Genomic DNA, 26,786 nt, shown 5'->3' with positions numbered 1-26,786 from the left:
GGAGAGAAAGACAGACACCTGCAGACCTGCTTCACCACCTGTGAAGCAACTTCCCTGCATTCTCTAACCGGAATCTTTATGCTGGTCCTTGTGCTTTGCGCCGCCTGCACTTAACCTGCTGCGCTACTGCCCAACTCCCTAACTTTCCTATTCTTTGTCCCTCTGGGAACATGGATGCAGGATCATTGTGGGGTGCAGAACGTGGAAGTTCTGGCTTCTGTAGTTGCTTTCTTGCTGAACATGGGCATTGGCAGGGCGATCCGTACTCCCAACCTGTCTCTTTCTTTTCCTAGTGGGGTAGAGATCTCGGAAGGTGAGGCTCCAGTACATAGATCCCTCTAGTCACTGTCACTGGTCATCTCCATCAGGAACAACATAGTAGACCCCTTTGTGGTCCCTATAGGACCGTGCACTCAATGTGGATCAATCATGGTAGGGAATGTTCCATTCTCTGAAGGGAGGTTGGACAACATACTCTACTTATCACCTAAGAAAGATGGATCCTGAAATGAGTGCAGCCTGGAATGTTCCTAGCCATGACCACAGAATGCGAGCTCAGGCCTACAGGGATGCAGAGACTGTATAGGCTCCTTGCTGGGCTAGCTTTGCAGGCAGGACAGAGACAACCAGGGACACATGGCTGAGCTCAGATGCAGTTCAATCTTTATTGACGATCAGGAATACAGTGCAATCAATCTATTCATTAGAAAATCCTGTCCTTTGGGGAGTCGGGCTGTAGCGCAGCAGATTAAGCACAGGTGGTGCAAAGCACAAGGACCAGCATAAGGATCCCGGTTCGAACCCCGGCTCCCCACCTGCAGGGGAGTCGCTTCACAGGCGGTGAAGCAGATCTGCAGGTGTCTGTCTTTCTCTCCTCCTCTCTGTCTTCCCCTCCTCTCTCCATTTCTCTCTGTCCTATCCAACAACGACAATAACAATAATAACTACCATAATAAAACAACAAGGGCAACAAAAGGGAATAAATAAATAAAATAAAATAAATTAAAAAAAAAAAAAGAAAATCCTGTCCTTTATATTTCCTGAGTTGGAAGTGTCAGGTAGGAAGAGGAAGTACGCAGGATAGGGGGTGGGGAGAAGGAAAAAGCAAGCGTGCTTGGAAGTATCAACTTTGCATCTAACCAGTGGGGATTAAACCAATGCCATGTAGGTAGGGTGGGTCTCAGGTAAAACGGTGATTATGTAAATAGACCACAGCGTTAAGCAATGCAAGGGAACCTAACATGATGATCAAAACGGAAGGGGTCTTAGAAGCAGAATTAGAAGCAGACCAACAGCTCCTGAGCTGAATATGGCCCCATATCAAACTGATGGGGTTTACAGTTAACAATATTTAGACACTTTCCCCATATTTGGGAGCTACTCTCTTCCCTGATCCTGCTTTCTAGCCCTTTGCCCAACTACGACACCATCTCCCCAGACAACAACCTCAGTCCACCTGCATATTACACAGAATTGTTTTCTTAGAAACATCCCAGCGCTTCACTGTGCCAGCACCCAAGGACCACACATACACACACAGGCTGTTTAGGAAGCCCAGGGCGCCCAAACAAGATGCATGTTAGATTGAAGCCAAATAACATACTTTATCATCAGGAAATCCTGCAGCCATGCCCCATGGAGGAACTGAAAAAAAAAAAAAAAAATAGGCCAATTGAATTGAAAACAAAACACATGCACTAAGGAGCCCATAGATTATTGGGTCATTTCTGTGGGTTTCTCCTGGGGTGTCCTTTCATGTCTCCAAGCCTCTACCTGACTGTGATCCTCCTTGGAGTGGCACAGCTGCTCCAAGTTCCCCCTGCTCTGCGGAATTCCATGGAGTGCTTTGCTGTGAATCTTTTGCCACAAAATTGATGGACTACACAGCCAGTGTGCCATAAAAAAAAAAAAAAAAAAAAAAAAAAAAAAATGAAGCCACCAACAAAGTAGCTCATGTAGATATTATGCATCTGCTTTGCCCTGCACAATACAGGCTTGAACCAATCCCTCACAGCACTGGAGGAGGTCTAGGTGATGTAGTACCCCTAACTAACTGTGTGGTGTGTGTGCATGTGTGTGTGTGTGTGTGTGTGTGTGTGTATGTGTGTGACAGACAAAATATATACATACATATATACACACATATCATATATGATTTGAAAAAAAGTCCCAAGACAAATGACAACAATAAAAAAAATTAGAGCAGGCAAGCAGTGGTGCATCTGGTTAAACACTCATATTTAGTGTGCAAGGATGCAGATTCAAGCCCCTATTCCCACCTGCGGGGAGAAATCTTCAAGAGTGTGAAAGCAAGGCTCCTCTCTCTCTCTCTCTCTCTCTCTCTCTGTCTTTCTCTCTCTCTCTCTCTCTCTCACACACACACACACTATCTCCCCCCTCCTCTCTTTTTCCTTGTCTCTATCCAAAAATAAATAAATAAAAAGTAAAAAAAAGAAAAATTAGGGCTGGGGAGACAACGTAATGGTTATACAAAAGATTTTCATGACTGAGGCTCCGAGGTTCCAGGTTCACTCCCCAGAACCATCATAAACCAAAGATTAGCAGTGTTCTTGTCTTTTATCTTTTTTTCTATCCTTCTGTATCTTTTTAATTAATTGTAAATGTAAAATATTTAAAAATATAATGAAATTCTTTTTCTTTTTTACTAAATGTATTCTTTCATTGAGAGGTGTTGATGGGGCAGTTAAATGGCTCACTCAGATTGCTAGTTCATTGCTTTGTCATGTGCATGACCTAGGTTTGAGTCCAGCCCTCCACTCACTGAAGGAAAACTGAACACTGTGATCCTTTCATTGTCTCTCTGTCTCTATCTGAGAGAGAAGTATGGGGAAAGTGGTCAGTATTACTACTGGGAGGCCTATTTACAACTGAGCTTTGTATTGAGTTGTAAAATCCCACACAACTGTTAGGCAGTTTATGTAGCAGACTTTCATCCCTGAGGATGCAGTCTTGGGTTCAAAATGCTAAATAGTTCTCCTGGATAATGTACTGTTTTCTCACGTGCACTAGCCAGGTTCCAGCCTGTCTTCTATCGCATTGAAGGAAGAAGCTTTATTTACTGTAGTGTGTTGTTGGGATATTGTGCAGATGTGGTAGAACATTGGCAGGGCCCACAAAACATTATATTTCCGTGCAAGTTTTATTTACAGATATCCACCACCTTGCCCCTTCAGGGTATCAGGTGAGCTGAAACCCTAGCAACTATTGCTATGAAGCTTTCTACCTTCCCAGAGTGCCATGTTTTCTCCACCCCCTTTTCTAGCCAATCCCATCCCGACTTGCCACTTCCAAAATTTCTCCCATAAAAGCCCTCCTGCTTCTGCTTTTCTCTCTCTTGCTTTTTTCCTCTCTTCAGCAACCCAGAGAAGGGCTGTTAGGCATAGTGGGAGGCGGCCATTTTGCTAGCTCCACATGGCCTAAACCACCCTGTTCTGGCCCATTTCTGGGAATAAAGATTTGTGTTCCCGCTCCACTCTGGTCTCTTCTCTTTCCCCCACTACGCAACCTGACAGTGTGATTTCCTTCTCTCTCTTTCTTGTTATCTGAAATTTTTCGAGTAACTAACTTACTCTTTTGTTTGCCAGAGCTAGGTGAATGTTTAGCTTTCTCACTGGAGAAGAAGACTGCTCTCACTGATTTGCAAACACTAAGACTTTTTGTAGCCTGATGTTAGCATATCCTAGTACAGAAAGCTGTCTGCCTTTCCATCCTACTTCACACTTTCAGTAATTTTTATCACTCTATTTTTATAGCATAAAAGTGGGAATTTCATGTCATTTTAAGAGCCAAACTGTCCGACCATACTAGCAACAAGTTATCTGGTGAGGTTGCCTATGGCCAATTAGTTATGCAGCAAAACTGCTTGCGGGTGAAATGCTGCCTGTAAAGAAAGTCTACCGCTGTCATTTTAGCTAAAGGTTTCCTAGCAACATCTCCTCTCCCATCTGCTTGGCTTTGGGAGTTATAATATATACACCACTATCTGCAGCTACATGTTGTCATATGCTGTTTGTTGATCTTTTGTTAGTATGTGCCCAACCAATACTCATGTTCTCTGGCCTTCCAGTGTTATGGGCCCCTTCGCTAGTTAAACAGTCAAGATCTGAGCCCTTATCCCATGATGCTAGAAATCCTAGTCCTCCCTCCCATGATTGTGAGGGTGATTGACACATATCACTCAATTTAATTGTTGCTTGCCAAGATGTTCCTTCCATGCTTTTCCAAGTGCTTGCTCAGTCTGTTATTCATGTGTAGACGCTGGGTGCCTTTTTATGACATGACCCCATCCCACACCCATCCACAGTAAACAATAAGGCAGAATGAAAGCTTGAAGCTGATGCAAAGAATTAAAATGTGGGGAAAGAACATCTTAGAAATGGATATATCAAAGTGATCCAGCCAGCTTTATCCCGATAGGAGCTCCCTAACCTTGTTCCCTCTTCCCCATCTGTCTTGCTGATGTGTTGTGGTTTCAGATATATAGTTAGGAGTATCCCTTAACCTAGTTCTGAGCTTAAAACTTTAACTTCTTGCTTTTTTTTTCTTAAATCAAACTCTAGGCAAAGGATGAAAACCTCATTTATTCAATAATAATTTTGTCCAGAGTTGGAATCCTGCCCACTAAGCAGGCAGCCAGTCTTTTACAAAGTGCTTTCTCTCCCCCTTTGCCCCAACTACCCTTAGGAGCTGACCTCAGGACTGAATTTTGCATAAATTCCTTTCAAAGTGTTTCCTGAAGCAACAAACAAGTTTTGCCTTCAAACATTGAGCAATGTCCTTCATGTGAGCAAAAAACTGCAATTCTACAAGTTGGACTTTGTTCATTAAAACTAGTCATTGGGACCATGATAGCCAGATTAAGTTCTCCTAGAATTTGTGCTTAGATCAAATTGTTTTCCACAAAAGAGTAAGTGCTTTCTTAACATGCATGCAAGATTAACAATGTTTGCACTGCACAGCAGAAACACTTCATTGTTGTCACCAAGTCCCTTCTCTCTTCTTTCTGTGGCCCCAGTGAGAGCACAGGGCCCTAAGTCTCTTGCACTTGGGCACAGTCATGTGGCTGAAATTTAGCTCGTGCAGGTCAGGAAGAGCATTTCTTCCCTGTCTGGTGGCACAAACCAGTTAAGTGGGTGACTCTATGCAGCTTTCTGGAGAGAAATCTTGTTGATCTGAAAGTACAAGATTTCCAGGGAAAACTCTGAATATTGCATAGTGACAGCAGTACATGCTTCACTCCAGAGGCCCTGGGTGATTTCCTTAAGTGTGTGTGGAGGGGTGGGGGGTGGGGGAGATACCTCACCAATATATCCATTGTACTAGACTCTTCTTTTTTAATTTTTTATATTTATTTAATTTATTTATTTTCCCTTTTGTTGTCCTTGTTTTTTATTTTTGTTGTAGTTATTATTGTTGTTGTTATTGATGTAGTTGTTGTTGGCTAGGACAGAGAGAAATGTAGAGAGGAGGGGAAGACAGAGAGAAGGAGAGAAAGATAGACACCTTCAGACCTGCTTCACCACCTGTGAAGCAACTCCCTTGCAGGTGAGGAGCCGGGAGCTCGAACCAGGATCCTTCCGTCAGTCCTTGTGCTTTGCACCATATGCACTTAACCTGCTGCGCTACCACCGGACTCCCTGGACTGAACTCTTTTTTAAAAATTATTTATAGAATGGAAACAATGACAAGACCATAGGATAAGAGGAGTAAGATTCCACACAATTCCCACCATCAGAACTCTGTATCTCATCTCCTCCCCTGGTAGCTTTCCTATTCTTTAACCCTCTGGGAGAATAGACTATTTTAAAAGCAATAAATCAGTGTCTCATTTATACTATGCAGACCTAGGTCTGTTTGCTACAGCAAATAGTATACTCTAAAATAAGCTATAAGTAGGTGGTTACTGGGAAAATGGCATAGCAGTGGAGAGCAGGACTTGTAGCATGAGGTCACCAGTTTGATGCCTGGTACCACATATGCTAAAGTGACACTGATTTTTTTCTCTCGTTATAAATACATCATTTAGAAAATATGCTGTTAGAAGGCCAGGTGGTGAAGCACCTGGTTAAGCAACGACCCACACAAGGACCCAGGTTCAAACCCTCACTTCCCACCTGCAGCATGGATGCTTCATGAGTGATAGGGTAGGTCTGCAGGTGTCTGTGCTGTATGGTTAGCAATAGGGCTCACTTGGCTAGTGCACTTGCTTTGCTATGCATATGACCCAGGTTCCAGCCTGACTCCCACCACACTAGGGGAAACTTCAGTGCTGTGGTGTTTCCCTCTCTCCCTCTGTCTCTCTTCTGTCCCTGTCTCTGTATGTATATCAGAAAAGTTGACTCAGAGTGGTGGAACCCAGTATCAACCAACACATGCTTGCATGCATGCATGCACAGACCAATGCACACAAGCACGTGCTCTAGGGGCTCATCCAGTAAGGCATCTGTGTTACCATGTTTGAGGACCAGGATGATACCGTGCAAAAACGGTATCATCTGTTTTCCATCTACACCACGCCTTGGCCTCGCGTGAGCTTAATGTGCAGCTTGGCAATACGAGAATCCGGCATGAAGCCCAGCCAGTCTATCTTGGCGTTACTCTCGATCGCACTCTGTCATTTCACGAACATCTCATAAAAACTGCAGCAAAGGTGGGCGCGAGGAATAAAATCATTGCAAGACTGGCCAGCTCCTCATGGGGCGTAAGCGCTTCCACACTATGATCATCATCTCTGGCATTATGCTATTCCACTGCAGAATACTGTGCCCCAGTATGGTTCCGTAGCCCCCATGTCCACTTGGTCGATTCCAAATTATATTCCTCCATGAGGATAATTTCTGGAACCATCCGTTCCACCCAGGTTCCATGGCTGCCAGTTCTTAGCAACATCGCCCCGCCAGATATTCATCGGGATGTGGCATCATCTAAGTTCATTTCCCACGTCTACGCTCAACCAGACCTGCCAATATACGTAGATATCTTCGCCCACCCTGTCCAACGCTTGACGTCTCGTCACCCAATCTGGTCCCCTAAGCCTACACTGAACTTCTCTGTTCCAGACTCTTGGAAACAGAGTTGGCAGTCAGCTGAGGTAAAGAACAAACACCTCATCACAGAGCCCTGCAAGCGTCAACCCGGTTTTGATCTAGCACGTTATGATTGGGCCCTCCTCAATCGCTATTGAACAGGCCATGGCCAGTGCGCCGCTATGTTCCATCGCTGGGGAGCCAGAGACGACTCGAACTGCCCCTGCGGCTACAGACAGACTATGACCCACATAGTCAACGACTGCCACCTCTCCAGATTCAAAGGAGGTCTCGAAACTTTACATCAGGCTCAACCTGACGCTGCTGACTGGCTAGGGAAGAAGGGCAAACGCTAGAAGGAGGACCAGGATTCATGTTCCTGGTCCTCACCTGCAGGGTGACGCTTCAAGAGTATTAAAGCAGTGCTGCAGGTCTCTTCCCCTCCCTTTTGTTGTTGTTGCCTCCAGGGTTATTGTTGGGACTTGGCGTCATTACAAATCCACAGTTCCTGGTGAAGATTTTCTTCCATTTTTTTTTCTGTTTCTTTATATATATATATATATTTTTTTTTTATTTAAGAAAGGATTAATTAACAAAACCATAGGATAGGAGGGGTACAACTCCACACAATTCCCACCACCTAATCTCCATATCCCACCCCCTTTTCTGATAGCTTTCCCACTCTCTATCCCTCTGGGAGCATGGACCCAGGGTCATTGTGGGTTGTAGAAGGTGGAAGGTCTGGCTTCTGTAATTGCTTTCCCGCTGAACATGGGCGTTGACTGGTCGGTCCATACTCCCAGTCTGCCTCTCTCTTTCCCTAGTAGGGTGGGTCTCTGGGGAAGCTGAGCTCCAGGACACATTGGTGGGGTCTTCAATCCAGGGAAGCCTGGCCGGCATCCTGATGACACCTGGAACCTGGTGGCTGAAAAGAGAGTTAACATACAAAGCCAAACAAATTGTTGAGCAATCATGGACCCAAAGCTTGGAATAGTGGAGAGGAAGTGTTAGGGAGGGTACTCACTGCAAACTCTAGTGTACTTCTGCTTTCTTACTTTGTTGCCATACTCCAAACTCAATTTCTGCTTTGCGTTTCTACTTTTTTTTTTTTTACATGCATAACATTCCCCAGATTCCCATTTAACAATACAACCCCCACTATTTCATTCATCATTTTTCATGGACCTGTATTCTCCCCACCCACCTACCCACCCCAGAGTCTTTTACTTTGGTGTAATACTCCAATTCCATTTCAGGTTCGACTTGTGTTTTCTTTTCTAATCTTGTTTTTCAACTTCGGCCTGAGAGTGAGATCATCCCATATTCATCCTTCTGTTTCTGACTTATTTCACTCAACATCATTTTTTCAAGGTCCATCCAAGATCGGCTGAAAACGGTGAAGTCACCATTTTTTACAGCTGAGTAGTATTCCATTGTGTATATATACCACAACTTGCTCAGCCACTCATCTGTTGTTGGACACCTGGGTTGCTTCCAGGTTTTGGCTATTACAAATTGTGCTGCCAAGAACATATGTGTACACAGATCTTTTTGGATGGATGTGTTGAGTTCCTTAGGATATATCCCCAGGAGGGGAATTGCAGGGTCGTAGGGTAGGTCCATTTTCTTCCATTTTATTTGTAAAGATATAAACAGAGGAGGGAGAGATAAGGAGAGAAACAGATAGACATCTATAGACCTGAAGACCTGCTTCACTGCTCCTGATGTATCCTGCTGAAGGTATGGACCCAGGGTCTGCAAGTGGGAAACTAGAAGTTCAAACCTGGATACTTGTGAGGGTTCTTGTACTTAGTACTACATGTACTTAACTGGGTGCATCACTGCTTAGTCCCCTAACTCTCCTATTTCTGTCTCTCAAACTTGTATCAAGAAAGAAATAAGGGAGGAGAGAAAAAAGAAAGAAAGGAAGGAAGGAAGGAAGAAAGGAAAGAAAGAAAAGAAGGGAGGAAGGAAGGAAGGAAGGAAGGAAGGAAGTTTGCTGCAACAATAAAGTAACTCAGGCACAAAACCCTGAAGACAAAAAGAAGAAGTTATACATAGCGATCCTAGAAGTCAGTGATGCCCCTGGCCAAATATAAAATTAGCAGAGATTAGTAGGTCAGTATCGGGTGATAAGGGAATCTGATGGCGAAGAAGAAAGCCATTCCCCTGTCTTCTTGACTTCTACTCCAACATTTGGTCTAAAGCCCCATGACATGGATTTCATTGCATTGGAAAATGACAACACTTCTAGGAATATTCTTATTAAAGGTTTATGACACTGTCTTCCAGAAAACCCTCAGCATAGACATATGATAACATTCTCAAATGTCTTCCTAATGAAGTACATAATGAGAAGCTCAGTGGGAGAGTCAGGCAGGAGAAGAATACTGAAGGGCAAACTGGGAAGGGTGAAGGCTTAACCAGAGCATGAAACTTTCACCTAAATAGGACCAGGAGTCTGGAAGTAATGGGTGGAAGGTGGGACTGTTGGATCCTGGAGACACCCTGACGAAGACAAAAGAGGGGAGATGTAAGGAGTTGGGACAAGGCAAGTTTCTTGTGGATGAGTTGACTGAATGCCAGTCCTAGAATGAGCTGCTTTTGCCCAACCCTTCCTCTACACATTGAGAAAGTTGTTTTTTGATATAAATTTTATTTTTATAATATTTGTTGTGTAATGCTTGCTTCGGCAGCACATACACTAAAATTGGAACGATACAGAGAAGATTAGCCTGGCCCCTGAATAAGGAGGACATGCAAATTCATGAAACTTTCCATATTTTTTCAAGAGGAAGTTTCAGATTCCCAGTACCTCCCTTTCTCTTGCCAGAAATAAAAAATATCAGAACTTGCTTGCAAAAATTTTTTTTAAAAAATTTATTGTGTCAATGAAATAGCAGATTAGGGAGTATGCCTTATCATGTGCATAGCTCAAGTTTGAGCCCAGGCATCACATAGGAAGCCCAGTGCTGTGAGATCTTTATCAATCTATCTATCTGAATGAAAAATCAACCATTAAGTAGTGTGCAGGACCAAAGTTACACACACACATACACACACACACACACACACACACACACAACAAAGTTATGAAAATGGGAAAGATTGAGCATAAGATGGTTATAGGAATTGAATATGTACTCTCTGAGGCCTTAGGTAAGCAAGCTTTGTGTTCTAACAAGCTGTTCTGTCTCTCCAACCCTAAGACAGTTAATTTTTTAGAGTACCATGAAACTTTTAGAAAGCCCAGCCTAATTGCTCTATCTACACTTGTTCCTCAAGAAAGACTTGATGAAAATCATCAGAGAACTTTAGGATTTGCTCTAACCACATATGCTCTTTCAGAATTTGAATGTTTTGACTATTTTGTGATCAATCCCATAGTTAGATTTTTTATACCATCACTTAAGATTATGCAGTTATTCTGTTTTTGCAGCCCATGAAAAAGGACATGTAGTTGGGAAGAGAACGGGAATAGGGTCTTAAGTGCCAAAAGTCAATTACCAGGTAATCCAACTGCATCTGTATATTATTGTTTGTAAAGACATGTATGTACGTAATCATTTCTGTAAGTTAAAAAAAAAGGTTTTGCTGTCATCACTAGGGCTTCACCACTCCAGATTGGCTTTTATTTCCCAGATAGAGACAAAGACACAGTTGCAATGGGTACCATGTTCATACCTGGTATGTGTACATGAAAAAGCAGGTGCATCCATTACTCTTCAACATAGTATTGGAAGTTCTTGCCATAGCAATGAGGCAAGAAAAAGGAATCAAAGGAATACAAATTAGAAGGGAAGAAGTCAAGCTCTCATTATTTAGAGATGATATGGTACTATACATAGAAAAACCTAAAGAATACAGCAGAAAGCTACTGGAAATTATTAGGGAATAGAGCAAGGTGTCAGGCTACAAGTGGAATTTCTTTATGCAAACACTAAATCTGAAGAACAGGATATCCAGAATGCACTCCCATTCAATGTTGCAGCAAAAGCAATAAAATACCTATGAATAAACGTGACCAAATAAGTGAAAGACTTGTATACTGAAAATTATGAGTCACTTCTCAAAGAAATAGAAAAATGATACCAAGAAATGGAAAGACATCCTATGCTCATGAACTGGAATAATTAATATCATCAAAATGAATATTCTCCCCAGAGCCATATAAAGAGTTAATGTGATTCTCATCACAGTTCCACCAAGCTTCTTTAAGACAATAGAACAAAAATTACAGCCATTTATCTGGAACCAGAAAACACCTAAAATGGACAAAACCATCTTGAGGAAAAGAAACAGAAATGGAGGCATCACATTCCCATATCTCAAACTATATTATAAGGCCATCACAATCAAAACAGTCTGCTACTGGAACAAAAATAGGCACACAGACCAGTGGAACAGAATTGAAAGTCCGGAACTAAACCCCCACACCTATGGATCGGATGGGCCTGTTCATGTTATCTAGTTCCTCTTTTTATTTAATTTTGGAAGTTCATAGGTATCTAGGTTCATAGGTACCTAGGTTCATAGTATCTAGGTTCATAGGTATCTTCCAAGTTCTCTAACTTTGTGGCATGTAGTTGTTCATAGAAGCCTCGCATGATATGTTGAATTTCTGAGGTGTCTGTTGTGATATCTCCTCTTTCATTTATGATCCGATTTATTTGGTTCTTCTCCCTTTTTTGTTTTGTGAGTCTGGCTAAAGGTTTGTCCATTTTGTTCACTCTTTCGAAGGGCAAACGCTAGAAGAAGAAGACTCTTTCGAAGAACCAATATTTACTTTCGTTGATCTTTTGTATGGTTTTCTTATTTTCAATGTTACTGATTTCTACCCTAACTTTAGTGATTTCTGTCCTTCTGGTTGCTTTAGGGTTCCTTTGTTCTTCTTCTTCTAGGTTTTAATATGTGCAATCAGGTTGTTTGTCCTTTTTCTTGTATCCTAATGTGTGCTTGTATGGCTATGAACTTCCCTCTCAGTACTGCCTTAGCTGTCTCCAAATATTTTGATAGCTTGTGTCTTCATTTTCATTGAACTTTCAAAACATTTTGGTTTCTTCCTTTATTTCCTCTTTGACCCAGTAGTTAAGGAGTGTACTGTTGAGCTTCCACATTTTGGGAGTATTACTAATCTTTTGTTGATTGTTAAGTGTTAGTCTAATTCCACTGTGGTCTGAGAAGATGCTTGGGATGATTTCAATGCTCTTGAGTTTGCTGATGCTGTCTTTGTGGCCTAACATATGGTCTGTCCTTTAGAATGACTCATGTGGACTTGAGTCGAATGTGTATTCCAGTTTCTTGGGGTGAATGACTGTAAATGTCCAATAGCTCTAGTTTATCTATCTCCTCATTTAGCTCCCTCATATCTTTATTTTCTGCCTGGATGATCTGTCAAGTTGAGAGAGTGGGGTGTTGAAGTCCTCTACTATGACTGTGCTGCTATTAATATATTGCTGTAGCTCTTTCAGTAGAGATTTGATGTATTTATATGGCTTCTCATTGGGTGCATAGATGTTAATAATTGTTAAGTCCTCTTGATTGACTGATCCTCTGAGTATTAAGTAATGTCCACCCCTATCTTTTTAAATGTTATTGATTTTAAAGTCTATTGTGTCAGATATGAAAGTAGCTGTTTTTGCCCTTTTTTGTGGGCCATTGGCTTGTATGAAAGTTTCACATCCTTTCACTTTGAGTCTGTGCTTGTCTTGTTGAGTTAGGTGGGCTTCCTGTAGACAGCATATTGTTGGGTGGTGTTTACTGATCCATCTTCCTACTCTGTGACTTTTAATAGATGAATCCAGGCCATTGGCATTTATTGATATCAAAGATTCAAGGTATTTTAACACCACTCTTGTAGATTTTAGGGTGTTCTGATATATGGCCTATTTATGGTGGTCTGACTATAGGAGACCTTTCAGAACTTCTTTCAGGGCAGGCTTGGTGATAGTTGATTCTTTCAACTGTTGCTTGTCTGAGAAGGTTTTTATGTCTCCGTCTAGTCTGAATGGCAGTCTAGCAGGATACAGTAGTCTTGGTTGAAAGCCTTTCTCATTGAGCACTCGATAGATATCTTGCCATCATCTTCTGGCCTGTAGTGTTTGTGTGGAGAAGTCTGCTGCTAATCTTATGTGTTTTCCTCTGTTGGTGACTCTTTTTCTCTTGCAGCCTTGAGGATCCTTTCTTTATCCTTATTCCTTTCCATTCTCAATATGATGTGTCTGGTGTCTTTAAGTCTTGGTTAATTCTGTTTGGGACCCTCTGGGTTTCTTGAACCTTTATGTCTTTGAGGTTGTCCAGACTAGAGAATTTCTCAGCTATTATGTGCCAAAGAATGCCTTATTCCCCTCCCTCTCTTTCTTCCTCTGGTAACCCCATAATTAGTATATTACTTCTTTTGAAGTCATCCCATAGGTCTCTGTTGTTGTTTTCAGTATCTCTTAATTCACTTTTCGAGATTTCTTACTTCTTTCTTAGTTGTCTCTAATTCATCTTCTATCTTGCTAATTCTTTCTTCAGCCTCATTTATTCTGTTCTCTCTGCCCTCTGTTTTCTGGAGTTCATCTGTTTTTTTTTTTTTTTTTTTTTTTTTTGCCTTGTTCTGATACTGTTTTAGCTTGTTCAGCTAGTTGTGTTCTTTTATATTATTATTTAAAAAAGGAGACATTAACAAAACTGTAGGATAGGAGGGGTACAACTCTACACAATTCCCACCACCAGATCTCTGTACCCCATCCCCTCCCCTGATAGCTTTCCCATTCTTTATCCCTCTTGGAGCATGGACCCAAGGTCATTGTGGGTTGCAGCAGGTGGAAGGTCTGGCTTCTCTAATTGCTTCCCCGCTGAACATGGGCATTGACTGGTTGATCCATACTCCCAGTCTGCCTCTCTCTTTCCCTAGTTGTCTCTAATCCATCCTCGATCTTGCTAATTCTGTCTTCAGCCTCATTTATTCTATTCTCGCTGCCCTCTACTGTTTTCTGGAGTTCATCTATTTTGTTACTCTATTCTGATACTGCTTTAGCTTGTTCAGCTAGTTGTGTTCTTAACTCAGTTATTCAGCTTTCAGCTCTCTAATAAACCTTGAGGTAATTAGTGTTTTCTTCCAAGGTCTCATTTGTTGATTCTGCATTTCTGATGACAATTCTTTCAAACTCTACTCATCCCTGTCATTATTTCCTTAACTAATATTTGGAAGTTTACTTCGTTATTTTGTGCTTCACCCTTTAGTGGGCTTTTAGCTGTACTCTTGTCCTAGTTAATTCTCCAATATTTCTTCGTGTTGGTTTAACCATTCCATATAGTATGTTATGAGGTCCCTTTCTCAGTACTTTTCAAATTACTGACCACTCTTGCATGGATTGACTTGTGCTAAGTAATTAAAGGATTCACAGTTGTGGAAATTAAAAGTTGTTTCAGTATTATTTTAATCCCTGACTTGGAGCACAGTGGCTGTTAAATCCTCTTTTGTTCTTCTTCTTCCCTGTAGGCTATGGGAGCCTGCAGTCTTTTAAACTATAAGTAGGCTTCTTAGCTTAATCACTGACTCCTGACCAAGAGATAAAGCAGGGTGGGGCAGAGATAATCCAGTGGTTATACAAAGAGACTCTCACAGTCCCCCCACTAGGCTACCAAGGTATAGATCTTCTCCTGAGTTTCCTGGTTAGTTCTCTGTTCCCTGGTGTCAGCACAGGGCCCTTCCACCTCCTGCTGCTCCAGATTCTGAGGGCAGCAGCAATGGAGACTCACAGTTGCATATGTTGAGTCTTGGGAAAGTCCTCCACTCCCTTCAGCTGTCTTTTTGTTGGTTAAACAGACTGGAGGTGGTGTCTCAACTGGTAAACTGCCTGTTACTAACCACATAATCTCTCCCTATGATCCTCTCTGTCTGTGAGCCACATGTATTTGCACTCACCAGTGATTTGGTGGGTTCCTGAAGTTGTTCTAGTTCTGTCTCATTGCGGTCCCAGATATCTCCTTTGGTATTCCTAGGTGACTCAAGAGAGGAGAGGAGAGAAGCACAGCTGCTGCTGCTCTGTAGCCCCACCTCTGGAAGACAGACTTCTTAGCTTCTATCCAACCTACATTTCCTATTCTCATCTACTCTATTCCTATGTTATGATTCCTGTTTACTAAACATTTTGTCCTGCTTTGTATCTTAGAAACTTTCAGCCACCAAGTTGCAGATGCTACTATGATTCCATCCTGACCTCCCAGGGCAGAAGACATCACCATTGTGTCCTGGAACCTCACTTCTACTTATCCCACTAGAGAAATATATAAATAGACTGGGGGTATGGACCAACCTGCCAACACCCAGGTGCAGCAGAGAAGCAAATACAGAAGCCAGTACTCCCACCCTGCACCCCATAAAAATTTTTGGTCCATACTCCCAGAGAGGAGAAATGTTAGGAGATGACCAGAGGGATCTGAACTCCAACTCCATAATAACCTGGAGAAGAAAAAAAGGACATTTAGATGTAGTAATAGGTGTGATTTAGAAAGGAAGGCAGGATAGGTAGCCAGACAGTAGTGCAGTGGGTTAAGCGCACATGGCGCAAAGTGCAATGACCAGTGTAAGGATCCTGGTTCAAGCCCCCAGCTCCCCACCTGCAAGGGAGTTACTTCACAGGCAGTGAAGTAGGTCTTCAGGTGTCTATCTTTCTCTCCCCCTCTCTGTCTTCCCCTCCTCTCTCCATTTCTTTCTGTCCTATCCAACTACAACAACATCAATAACAACAATAATAATTACAACAAAAACAACAAGGGCAACAAAAGGGAAAATAAATATAAAAAGGGAAGGCAGGATCATAGGGAAAAAAGATATATATATATATATATATCATATCCATGATCTTAGGTTAACTACTGCAGCTTCCAATGAAGGGAATGGGACACAGAACCCTGGTAGCAGGAATGGCTAGAATTATATGCATTCTCTCATAATTTTGTAAGTCAATATTAAGTCACTAATAAAATTTTTTTAATGTATCCAGAATTTGCACATATTGTGAAATAACTATGTATCCTATAATCTCCAGATGGCATCCTTAGGACCCATTTCTCCTGGAGCACTCTGCCCCTAGGACCTGAATACTGTCTACATTGCTTTCTCATTGACACAAGCTGTGAAAGTGACCAGTGGTTTTCTGGACTGCATGTTCCCTTCTCTAAACCTTCAAAAGAACTTCTATTGAAACTACTTTACACCATGTAGATGATGCCTCTTATTTGTTGTCTGTTGCTGCCATAGTAAACACATGCAGGATTAGTCATTTAAATGACACACATTTGTTGTCTAATAGTTCTGTGAGAAGCTCAGTCCTGGATTCATGAAAAGATGTCGTGATGAGGGATGCAGAACCTCCTGATGCCTTTGGGACTCTCTTCTGTTCATTCAGATTATTGTCCCATGGGGTGATGACACTGAGGTTTCATTTTCCTTGCTATTACATTTGGCACCTAGAGACTTTGTGTTTTCTGGTCATTGCACATAGTTGTTCCCATTTCAGAACTAGCATCAGCAAGGGACTCTTCTTTGGCTGACATATTTTTCACTGTTCATTTCCTCCTTAGTCCCTTTTATTTATTTATTTCCACTGGGGTTATCCCACTCCAAACCTTCACAAGCACAATTTTTTAATATATTGAAGTGAAAGAGAGAGAGACAGAGAGAGAGAGAGAGAGAGAGAGAGAGAGAGAGAGAGGGAGAGAGAGGAGAAACACCACAGCATTGCTTCACCTTTCGTGAAGCTCACTAGTATAGATGCTTCTATGTAGTGGCAGGGACTCAAACTCAGCTCCTTCCACATGATAAAGTGAGATTTCTAGCAGGTTTTTTGTTTGTTTGGTTGGATTTTTTGTCACCAGGGTTATCACTGGGGCTTGGTGTAGACACTACAAATCCACAACCTCTGGTCACCATTTTCTTTTATAAGACAGAACTTAAGAGGAGGGAGAAAATAGGAAAGAGAGAGAAAGACACCTGCAGACCTGCTTTGCCACCTGTGAAGCATCTCTCTTGCAGGTGGGGAGCCAAGGACTTGAACTGGGATCCTTGTGCAGGTCCTTGAGCTTAGTACTATGTGACATTAACTATGTGAGCTTAACCAGGTGTGCCACCACCTTCCTTCCTTCTTTCCTTCCTTCCTTCCTTCCTTCCTTCCTTCCTTCCTTCCTTCCTTCCTTCCTTCCTTCCTTCCTTCCCTTTTCCTTTCCTTCCTCTCTCTCTCTCGTTCCTGAGACTTGATTCCTGCATGACTCCACCACTCCCAGAAATCATTTTTTATAGCTTGAGCGACAGAGGAGGGAGGTAAAGAAAGAGATACAAAGAAAAGGAAAGACACCAGCAGTACTTATTCATCACTTGTGAAGCCACTACCACCACCACCACCATCCCACAGGTGTGAATAGGAAAGCATGAACTTAGATCCTTGCTCATGATAACATGTATGCTCTATCAGGTGTATAACCACCTGATCCCTCTTCAACATATTTTCCTTCATGAATGTATTTACTTGAACATTTTTTATAGCAAATTTTAGGAAGAAATAAACACAAAGCACCATCCCATGCTTTGCAGTACCTGTCCTAGGTATGTTATCTTTACATGACCCAGTTTGGCTCCCACTGGAGACTTGACTGTGTCTACTTTGTGCTGTTCTTGCCAAGCATAGGATAACCTCATTTTTTTCATCTCTGGCCACAGTACTCACAGAGAGTGGGCAGGGCCACAGAAACAGGGCCAGCATTTCCTCTGTGAGCCAGAGGAAATTAATAAATGATAAAGTGGGCCATTGCCAGTGGAGGGAAAGGACTCCTCAGGTCAGGGGAAGGAAAGGGCTGAACTTCCTACTCTGGCCTGATAGGAGATTAAAAACATGCAAGTTAGTTTTAGACAGGGTTGTAATAGCAGAAGCTGGCAAGTCCAGGAAGTTTAAGACTGATTTCAGGTGCTAGAGAACTTTGGACATCTGTCCTCTGTCTAATGCTTGCTCATAGGTGTATTTATTTGTCAACAACAGTTTCTCACTCCATGAAGACACTCAAGGTTTCCCCTTGAACCTCAGAGATGGCTGACACAGTGTCATTTGGTGGCCATCTTTGAGATGTCCCTTGGAAATGTTTCCACTAGTGCCTGAAGAAGAAGCTGCCTGAAGATCCTCATAAAAGAACTCTGAAAGAGTTCCATGCTTACTCGCAACTGGATTGTCTCCACACTGCTCATTAAGATATACTCCTTCAGTTTCTAGTATTCTTTCCAGTATGAGTGCCTTGCAACTTGATGTGAATTCAATGTGCAAATGAGTATCAAATAATCCTGGATTTCTTCCCACCACATCAATGAGAGACTAGTGCAATTAACAGAGCAGCTAGAGGGTCACACTGTTATTCCTATCTGTGATAATGTTACATCTCAGACCAGTAATTGCTTGGGTAAATGGAATGTATACCAAGTATCTTCACCTAGTATCAGCTTTTCATCATCTAGGAGAGTATCTATGGAAGCCATCTTAGGGTTCAATTTCATAGCTTTTTGAAATTTTAACCATTGTTAACGGCATTTTTGTCCTTTGAGAATGCAGAGGAATGCACAGACATTAACTAATTAGGAGAGGGTAGATGGCAGAGATCAAGCGAACATTAAGAGAGAGTTTGATGGCTTGCCTTTATCATGGATGGGGACTCTTGGACTGGTATTATCACCACTGAGTTTGATTCAGATTCAATTCCAAGGAATATGTGCAGGTTGGTGAAGCTGGAATCCCCAGGCAGTGTCACATTAGCTTTAAGTTGACTATGATTTCCATGTCAAGTGAAGATTCCTACAAGAGCTCATGTTTTCAAACCATCCTAGGGACTCACAAACTTAATGACTGATACAGGTAAAATAGTCCTTTGAGTATGTTGTTATTCCTGTACCAACTATTGTTATTTACTGTCGACTATAAACCTTTAATCCCTCCAATAAAAAAGAAAAAAGGAAGGAAGGAAGGAAGGAAGGAAGGAAGAAAGAAAGAAACAAAGAAAGAAAATCACTTAATAATCTCTTGCTATGACATTGACAGGTGACTCATTTCAAAGTCTAGGACAGAACTTTTATTTCCCTTGTTTCCTTTCAGAACATTTATGTCTTGCAGACGTTGTCTTTTGGAAGACAGTAATGTAGTTCAAACTCTCTTCACTCTTCCTCATCTCAGTTTGTGATAATGCTAGCATGCTAGTTTTCCACTTGTTTGGCTACTAAATATATTTTCAGAATTCTCACTTAAATATCATTTGAATCACTGTGGTATAAGCATACACACAGCAGTGGAAAAGGTTATGGGTTTAGAATTCCAACAGTTCCAAATTTACTTCCTCACTTCATCTCTTCACTTCAGTGTCACCTTGAGTCAGCTGTTTATCTCAGTACCTGTTTCCTCATCTGTAAAATAAGGACAAAACTATCTACTTATAGAGTTGGTGTGAGATGTATATAAACTATTGTGTGAAAGGTCTCAGCACACCTCCTGATCCACAGTACACTCACTATCTATTAGATATCATTTTTCACTAACAGAAAAAGTGAAGCTTTTTACTATGAGTTAAGAAATGCTCTCTCTTGCACGAGATGATATTATGTGAGGCTACCTAAAAACATTTTCTTTTTTATTTCTTTGAGAGATTAATGTTTTATAATTGACAGTAAATACAATAGTTTGCACATGCATAACATTTCCCAGTTTTCCACATCACAATATAACCCCCACTAAGTCCACTGTCATCCTTTTCCAGGACCTGTACACTCCCCCCTACCCAGAGTCTTTTACTTTGGTGCAGTACACCAACTCCAGTCCAAGTAAAAACATTTTCTTAAAGGGGGCTGGGTGGTGGTGCACCAGGCTAAGCACACATTGTGCCCTATACAAGGACCCAGGTTCCAGCACCCACCCCCACCTGCAGGGGGCAGAAGCTTCACAAGCAGTGAAGCAAATACTGCGGGTCTCTCTGTCTTGCTCACTTTGTATTGCCTTCTTTCCTCTTAACTTAAATGTGTTTACTTTGGAGCTCATGGAACTGTGTAAGATCTAGAATACAAGGTTCTCAGGAACCCAGCAGCGGAATCAGCAAGATCCTGAAATTCAGCCACAGAGTGAACAAAGAACTCAAGCAGAACCACTAGGAGTCCAGGCAAGGCAGAGAGCTGCCCAGCTGCCCGGGAGAGCAGAATTTCCTGGACAGGACACCGCTAGGTCATAGCCTTCTCCCAGAAGAGTCCCAGCCACTATGAAGACATATTCTAGGAGGCTGAAACCCAGTGCCTTATCATACTCACTCACTGTGCAAGGGTCTTGAGCGGGGATGCTCTCAATCTCCTGCAGGTTTTAGGTCACAACAAAAAAGCAATTATACACTCCAATGACAACTTAGAGAAGGCCCCCAAGACTTGTTGCATAGGAGGAGCTAGATGGAGGGAGGGTTTAGTGCACATGGCGTGAAGGCGCAGCGGGTTAAGTGCACATGGCGTGAAGGCACTGATCCCTACAAGGATAGGGATTTGAGCTCCCAGATTCCCATTTGCAGGGTGGTAGCTTCGCAGGCAGTGAAGCAGGTCTGCAGGTGTCTATCTTTCCCTCCTCCTCTCCGTCTTCCCCTCCTCTCTCGATTTCTCTCTGTCCTATCCAACAATGACAGCAATAACAACAACAAAACAACAAGGGCAACAGAAATGGAGAATATAGCCTCCAGGAGCAGTGGATTCGTAGTGTAGGCACTGAGACCCAGCAATAACCCTGGAGGCAAAGAGAGAGAGAGAAAGAGAGAGAGAGAGAGAGAGAGAGAGAGAGCACTAGATGTTATTCATCTGATGAATGAGATTGACTGGCATATGAGACTGACTCTGAGTCTGAAATTTCTCTGTAGTACGCCTAGCTGCTATCAGTGAAGGAGGATGGGTTAGTTACACCTCTAGTACTTGTAGGCCTCAGCACTGTTTTGAAATTCTCCGGTTCAATGCCTCCCAGTCAACAACCCACTTCAAGACATTTCTTTGCATGGAGTGGAAGCAGGGAGTGAGCATCACATTCTGTCAGAAATCACAGAACAGAGGATTACAATTTTCCTTTTGGATAAGGAATTGCTTTTGAATTTGCCACCCCCAAACCTCTGTTCACTGAAGTACAGTGCTAGTTGGCAAGTTGGACATCACATTAGAAAAATAAGGGTGGAGAAAACAGATCAGCAACGGCTCTATTTCCCTGAGACAAAACAGTCCGCTCTGATGAGGTGTAGCCCACTTGTGATTGTGTCAGACAGAAGTGTGATGTATGTGGTCCCTGGTGGTTGCATGTTCAAACCTAGCATGTGTAGGTTACCAAGTAGCTGTCACACTCAAGCCACCAAAGCACTGAGCTAGCTTCCCAAGCTGCACACCCAGGCTTTGGTCAAGTCCAGTTTTCCTCATTTCCTGGACTTCCCTTCTGTTTTCCCTTCATTAACCCCAAACCCTCTTACAAAAAAGCACTCATTCCAGGTCACACTGTTGCAGAGAGAAAGGGCTTTACTTGGCGACACTTGGTTTACAGGATCTTTGGTGAACAATCAGTCTGTCTGGCAGGAAGGTCCGCCCACAATTTTTACAGGGAACCAACTGGCTCTGGGCACTGGTCCAGGCTGCTTCGTTTAAGGCTTCAAGATCATAGAATCCTTTGGCTGGAAAATTAAAGAAAATGAAGGTGGGGGAGAGAAAGAACAAAAAGGGGGAAAGAAAATGGGAAAATGGATCAATTTTCATTCTGCAGAACCATGTTCTTATATGCTTCTCATGGAAAATATTTTCAGGAAATACCTGTTGACTGAGGCTTTTAAACAAATCACATTACTTCTGCCAAAAAAAAAAAAAATACAGCTCACTCAAGGGCTGCATAAAGTTAGCAATGAAATAGAGTCTTTTCTATTTTGAATTTTAAAAAGGGGAAGACATTGTTTTATGTGTTATGATATGCATTCTTCACTAATTATTAACATATTTGCTTACACATTACTATCTTGCAAATATAGCTTTTGGCCATTTTTCAGTTACTCTAAATATAAGAGGAAAAAGAGCATGCATTTATATTTTCCCCTCTGTAATCCTTCAGTGGAATGTTTGGAGAGGCCAAATCTGAAGCTGAGAGTGAATTTAAGATGAAGTACACCCTAAAAATTCATCATCTCTTTATGGCCATAAATGTGGGGATTCTTTAAGTAATTAACAGGAAGAATGCAAACAGATTAGTTAATCTGATGAGAAAGGAAAACAAAGACAGTTGAAGATATATAATCTTCACTGTCAGAGAAGAGGAAAAAAGTCATATGGCTTTATTTTACAGAAACTGTGGGATTTAACTTTCAATTTAAATAAACCTTACTTATATAGAACAACTTTGGTACATTAATTGACTATGTCTTAGAATCATCAAAAATAGCCCCTTGCCCCTAGAACACACACCCAGATTTTACTAAGCACTGGAAAATATCCTAGAGAGACTTGAAAAAATAATTTTCATAGCATATATTTCATATTTCTTTACTTATTTCTAAGAGAGACAGAAACCAGAGCATCACCCTACTCCAGCACACGTGATGCCAGGGATTGAACTTGGAACCCTATGCTTGAAAGCCCAATGCTTTTGTTCATTATACCAACTCTCAGGCCACACACATCTTTCTTCTTTAAAGTCTAGGCAATTCTCATATGCTTTCTGTCTCATGGTTCACACAACCATAGCAAACCTTAGATTCCTTAGCGTGCTTATTCCTAATGTTCTCAGGTTTTTGTTTTGATTTGGTTTTGCTCCATGGGAAATTAAACCACAGAATAACCTTGCATTTCTCCTTAGGCTAGAGCAAGTATCACTTTCCATGCAGGTTAATACATGTGCACTTTGAATTATTTTAAAACTGCTTTTTAAAAGTGGTACTGATTTTCTTCTTATGCATATAAATTCAGTAACGACTACAGAATTATAGAATATTCATTGATTCTCACTTGAAGATGATTTATCACATTAATAAATATTTTTGCATTGCACTTTGACGTGAGATCCAGAGGAAGGGTTATTTGAATTTTGGAATGTTGAGGGAATGGAAATGGGAATTCTGTTAGTTTAGAGAGGAAGGACTGCTTCAGAAATAAAACTAGCATAGGGATAAGGGGAAACTTATAGGAAAGTAAGGTGGCAGGACTTGTCTTTTCTATCAGTGGGCAATAACAGAAGAGAAAACCCATTGGGACTTTCAAGTCAGTTGTCTCTCTCACCCTTTCTAAACCTGTGATTATTGTGCTCAAACAGAGACATCAACAAAGATCAGAAGTGAATAGAACCAAATGATGATTTCTGGGAGAAAAAGACTTAGTGGAGTGTACAATTTTGTTGTTGTTGCTGTTGTTGTTGTTTATTTGTTTTTGTCTTTCTTTCTTTTTTAGGATAAGATGGGTACAATTCCACACTATTTGATCTTCTTTATATCTTAATGCTTTTTCAGACACTAAGTTGCAGATGCTACCTTGACACCAACCTGACTGCCCCAAGGCAGAGACGACCTCACCATTGTGCCCTGGAACCACCTCTCCAGAGCTTTGCCCCTCTAGGGAAAAATAGAAACAGGCTTGGAGTATGGATAGAACTGCCAACGTCCATGTTCAGCTGAGCAGTAATTACAGAAGCCAGACGTCCCACCTTCTGCACCCCATAATGATCTTGTGTACATAACTCCCAGAGAGATAAAGACTAGGAAAGCTTCGAGTGGAGGGGATGGGATAGGGGATGGTGGGAATGTGTGGAATTTTATCCCTCTTATCCTATGGTTTTGTTAACGTTTTCTATTTTTTATTTTACAAATTAAATTTAATTTTAAAAAGAGAGGTACAATTACACACTATTTCCACTACCAGGTTGTTTTTTTTTTTTAATTAGAGAGATATAGAGAGGGAGAGAGAGAAAGGGAGAGAGAGACCAGGGGACTGCTTAGCTATGGTTTATGGTGTTGCTGTCGATTAAACCTGGAACCTTGGAGCCTTAGGCATGAAAGACTCTTTGCATAACCATCATGCTGTCTCCCCAGCCCAAGTGCACAGTCTTTTTCTGAAAAATACTCTAATTTCAATAAGTGGATGTTTTCATTTTGAACTTTTCCCCCACCTTTAGGTAGAGGACTGTGAAGAGCTGGGTCCTCAAAGCACCTTGCACTTTATCATGACCCCGACGGAGAGTCCCTTCTATGGACTATTATAAAACTCTCTTTGTATTATATCTCTAACAAAAGGGCCTGGAGCTAATTGATGCCAAATGATGTCCAAGGGACTTTCAGACCATACAAATCTACCACTGCATAAAGAGAACCAATGAACTGAAAGAGCTCCTCTTAAAAAATAAGAATGATTTAGTCTTTCTTGCAATTGGGTTTGATTCATCAAAGATGTCCTTGAGGTGTAGGTGGGAAAGTGTTTTACCAATGTTTTCCTCTAAGTATTTGATTGTTTCTGGTCTGACATCTAGGTCTTTGATCCATTTGGAGTTGATTTTTGTTTCTGGTGAGATAAAGTGGTTCAATTTCATTCTTCTGCATGTTACAACCCAGTTTTCCCAGCACCATTTATTGAAGAGAGCCTCCTTCTTCCATTTAATTCTTTGGGCCCCCTTATCAAAGATTAGATGTCCGTAGGTGTGGGGATTTATTTCTGGGCTTTCAATTCTGTTCCACTGGTCTGTGTGCCTATTTTTATTCCATGCTGTTTTGATGATGATGGCTTTATAATATAGTTTAAGGTCTGGGAGTGTGATGCCTCCATTTCTGTTTCTTTTCCTTAAGATGGTTTTGGCAATTCTAGGTGTTTTCATGTTCCAGATAAATGACTGTAGTGTTTGTTCTATTCTCTTAAAGAAGCTTGGTGGAACTTTGATGGGTATTGCATTAAATTTGTATATGGCTCTGGGGAGAATATTCATTTTGATGATATTTATTCTTCCAATCCATGAGCATGGGATATCTTCCCATTTCTTGGTATCAGTTTCTATTTCCTTGAGTAGCAACTCATAGTTTTCAGTATATAAGTCTTTCACTTCTTTGGTCAACTTTATTCCTAGGTATTTGATTGATTTTGCTGAAACAGTAAATGGGAGTGATTTCTGGATGTCTTCTTCTTCAGATTTAGTGTTTGCATAAAGAAATGCCACTGATTTTTGTACATTGATTTTGTAGCCTGATACCTTGCTATATTGCCTAATAACTTCCAGTAGTTTTCTGCTGGATTCTTTAGGTTTTTCTATGTATACTATCATATCATCTGCAAATAGTGAGAGCTTGACTTCTTCCCTTCTAATCTGTATTCCTTTGATTTCTTTCTCTTGCCTGATTGCTATGGCAAGAACTTCCAATACTATGTTGAAGAGTAACGGTGACAGTGGACAGCCCTGTCTAGTCCCCGATCTGAGGGGGGAATGCTTTCAGCTTCTGTCCATTGAGTATGATGTTGGCTGTAGGTTTGCTATATATAGACTCCACTATCTTGAGGAATTTCCCATCTATTCCCATTTTTTGTAGAGTTTTGAGATATACACCAGTTTCTGTGAGAGAGAGCATATGTTCACACGTATCCATAAACTACTGCAAAATATATACCTGAAAGCAGAAGTACACTAGAGTATGCAGTGAGTATCCCCCTAACACTTCCTCTCCACTATTCCAAGCTTTGGGTCCATGATTGCTCAACAACTTGTTTGGCTTCGTATGTTAACTCTCTTTTCAGTCACCAGGTTCCAGATGTCATCAGGATGCCGGCCAGGCTTCCTTGGACTGAAGACCCCACCAATGTGTCCTGGAGCTCAGCTTCCCCAGAGACACACCCTACTAGGGAAAGAGAGAGGCAGACTGGGAGTATGGACAGACCAGTCAACGCCCATGTTCAGTGGGGAAGCAATTACAGAAGCCAGACCTTCTACCTTCTGCAACCCACAATGACCCTGGGTCCATGCTCCCAGAGGGATAGAGAATGGGAAAGCTATCAGGGGAGGGGATGTGATATGGAGATTGGGTGGTGGTAATTGTGTAGAGTAGTGCCCCTCCTACCCTATGGTTTTGTTATTAATACTTTCTTAAATAAAAAAAATAAGAAGAATGATTTTTCCTAGAGGGGAACACTTAGGAATCAACAGAATAAATAACAGCAGTAGAAGCAGAAATAATATGTCTGAGTTTACATGGAAAAACTCATTTTTTTTTCTGTATTATTTCAATCCCATACCCTGTAAGTTTAAGGCTCTATAAAAGGACTTAACACTTGACTTTTTTTTCTTAGTTCTAACTTCACTTGGCTTATTCAGTGTTTTTCAAAAGACTCTTCTTTTTTGAAAAAAATCTGAGCACCACTCAGCTTTGGCTTATGATGGTGTTTGAAATTAAACCTGAGGACTCAGAGACTCAGGAATGAAAGTTGTTTATATGTTATATGGTGTCTTGAGTTCCTTTACAAAAATAGTAAATGCAAAAATGCCCCAAACCTTAATATAATTATTAAAATATAATGCTTGATAATACATAAAGGTAGCTTTAGGGAAACTGAATAAGTTCCAGTTGCACTGTTACATCAATATATAGTGTCTCTAAGCTTAAGCATTTAAAAAAAACACCATCTTATGAGACAATAATTTAGGCCAGCTGCATTTTATCTGTGGGGCTAAGGCAAAAATTAGTAAAGTCATGGGCCACTGAAATATA

At 41.4% G+C, this 26,786-nt stretch overlaps 1 protein-coding gene and 1 non-coding gene across 9 annotated transcripts in view; one reads left to right on the top strand and one right to left on the bottom strand.

Moving 5' to 3' along the window:
- The first annotated feature begins 9,726 nt into the window (after positions 1 to 9,726).
- LOC132537192 (U6 spliceosomal RNA) lies at positions 9,727 to 9,833 on the top strand. The gene has a single exon (XR_009548655.1). It is a non-coding gene; the product is annotated as a U6 spliceosomal RNA (small nuclear RNA).
- An 11,737-nt stretch (positions 9,834 to 21,570) lies between these two features.
- ZNF475 (zinc finger protein 475) overlaps positions 21,571 to 26,786 on the bottom strand; it is a 92,394-nt gene continuing 87,178 nt past the window's right edge. For all 8 annotated transcript variants that reach the window (XM_060177463.1, XM_007527540.2, XM_060177468.1 and 5 more), the window contains one exon: positions 21,571 to 21,740. In XM_060177463.1, coding sequence (XP_060033446.1) covers positions 21,589 to 21,740 — 152 coding nt within the window. In that variant the 3' untranslated portion in view covers positions 21,571 to 21,588. The remainder of the gene's footprint in view (positions 21,741 to 26,786) is intronic.

The sequence above is a fragment of the Erinaceus europaeus genome, chromosome 2 (genome assembly GCF_950295315.1).
Source record: "Erinaceus europaeus chromosome 2, mEriEur2.1, whole genome shotgun sequence".
Lineage (NCBI taxonomy): Eukaryota > Metazoa > Chordata > Mammalia > Eulipotyphla > Erinaceidae > Erinaceus > Erinaceus europaeus.
This window is presented reverse-complemented; position numbering and strand designations above follow the sequence as displayed.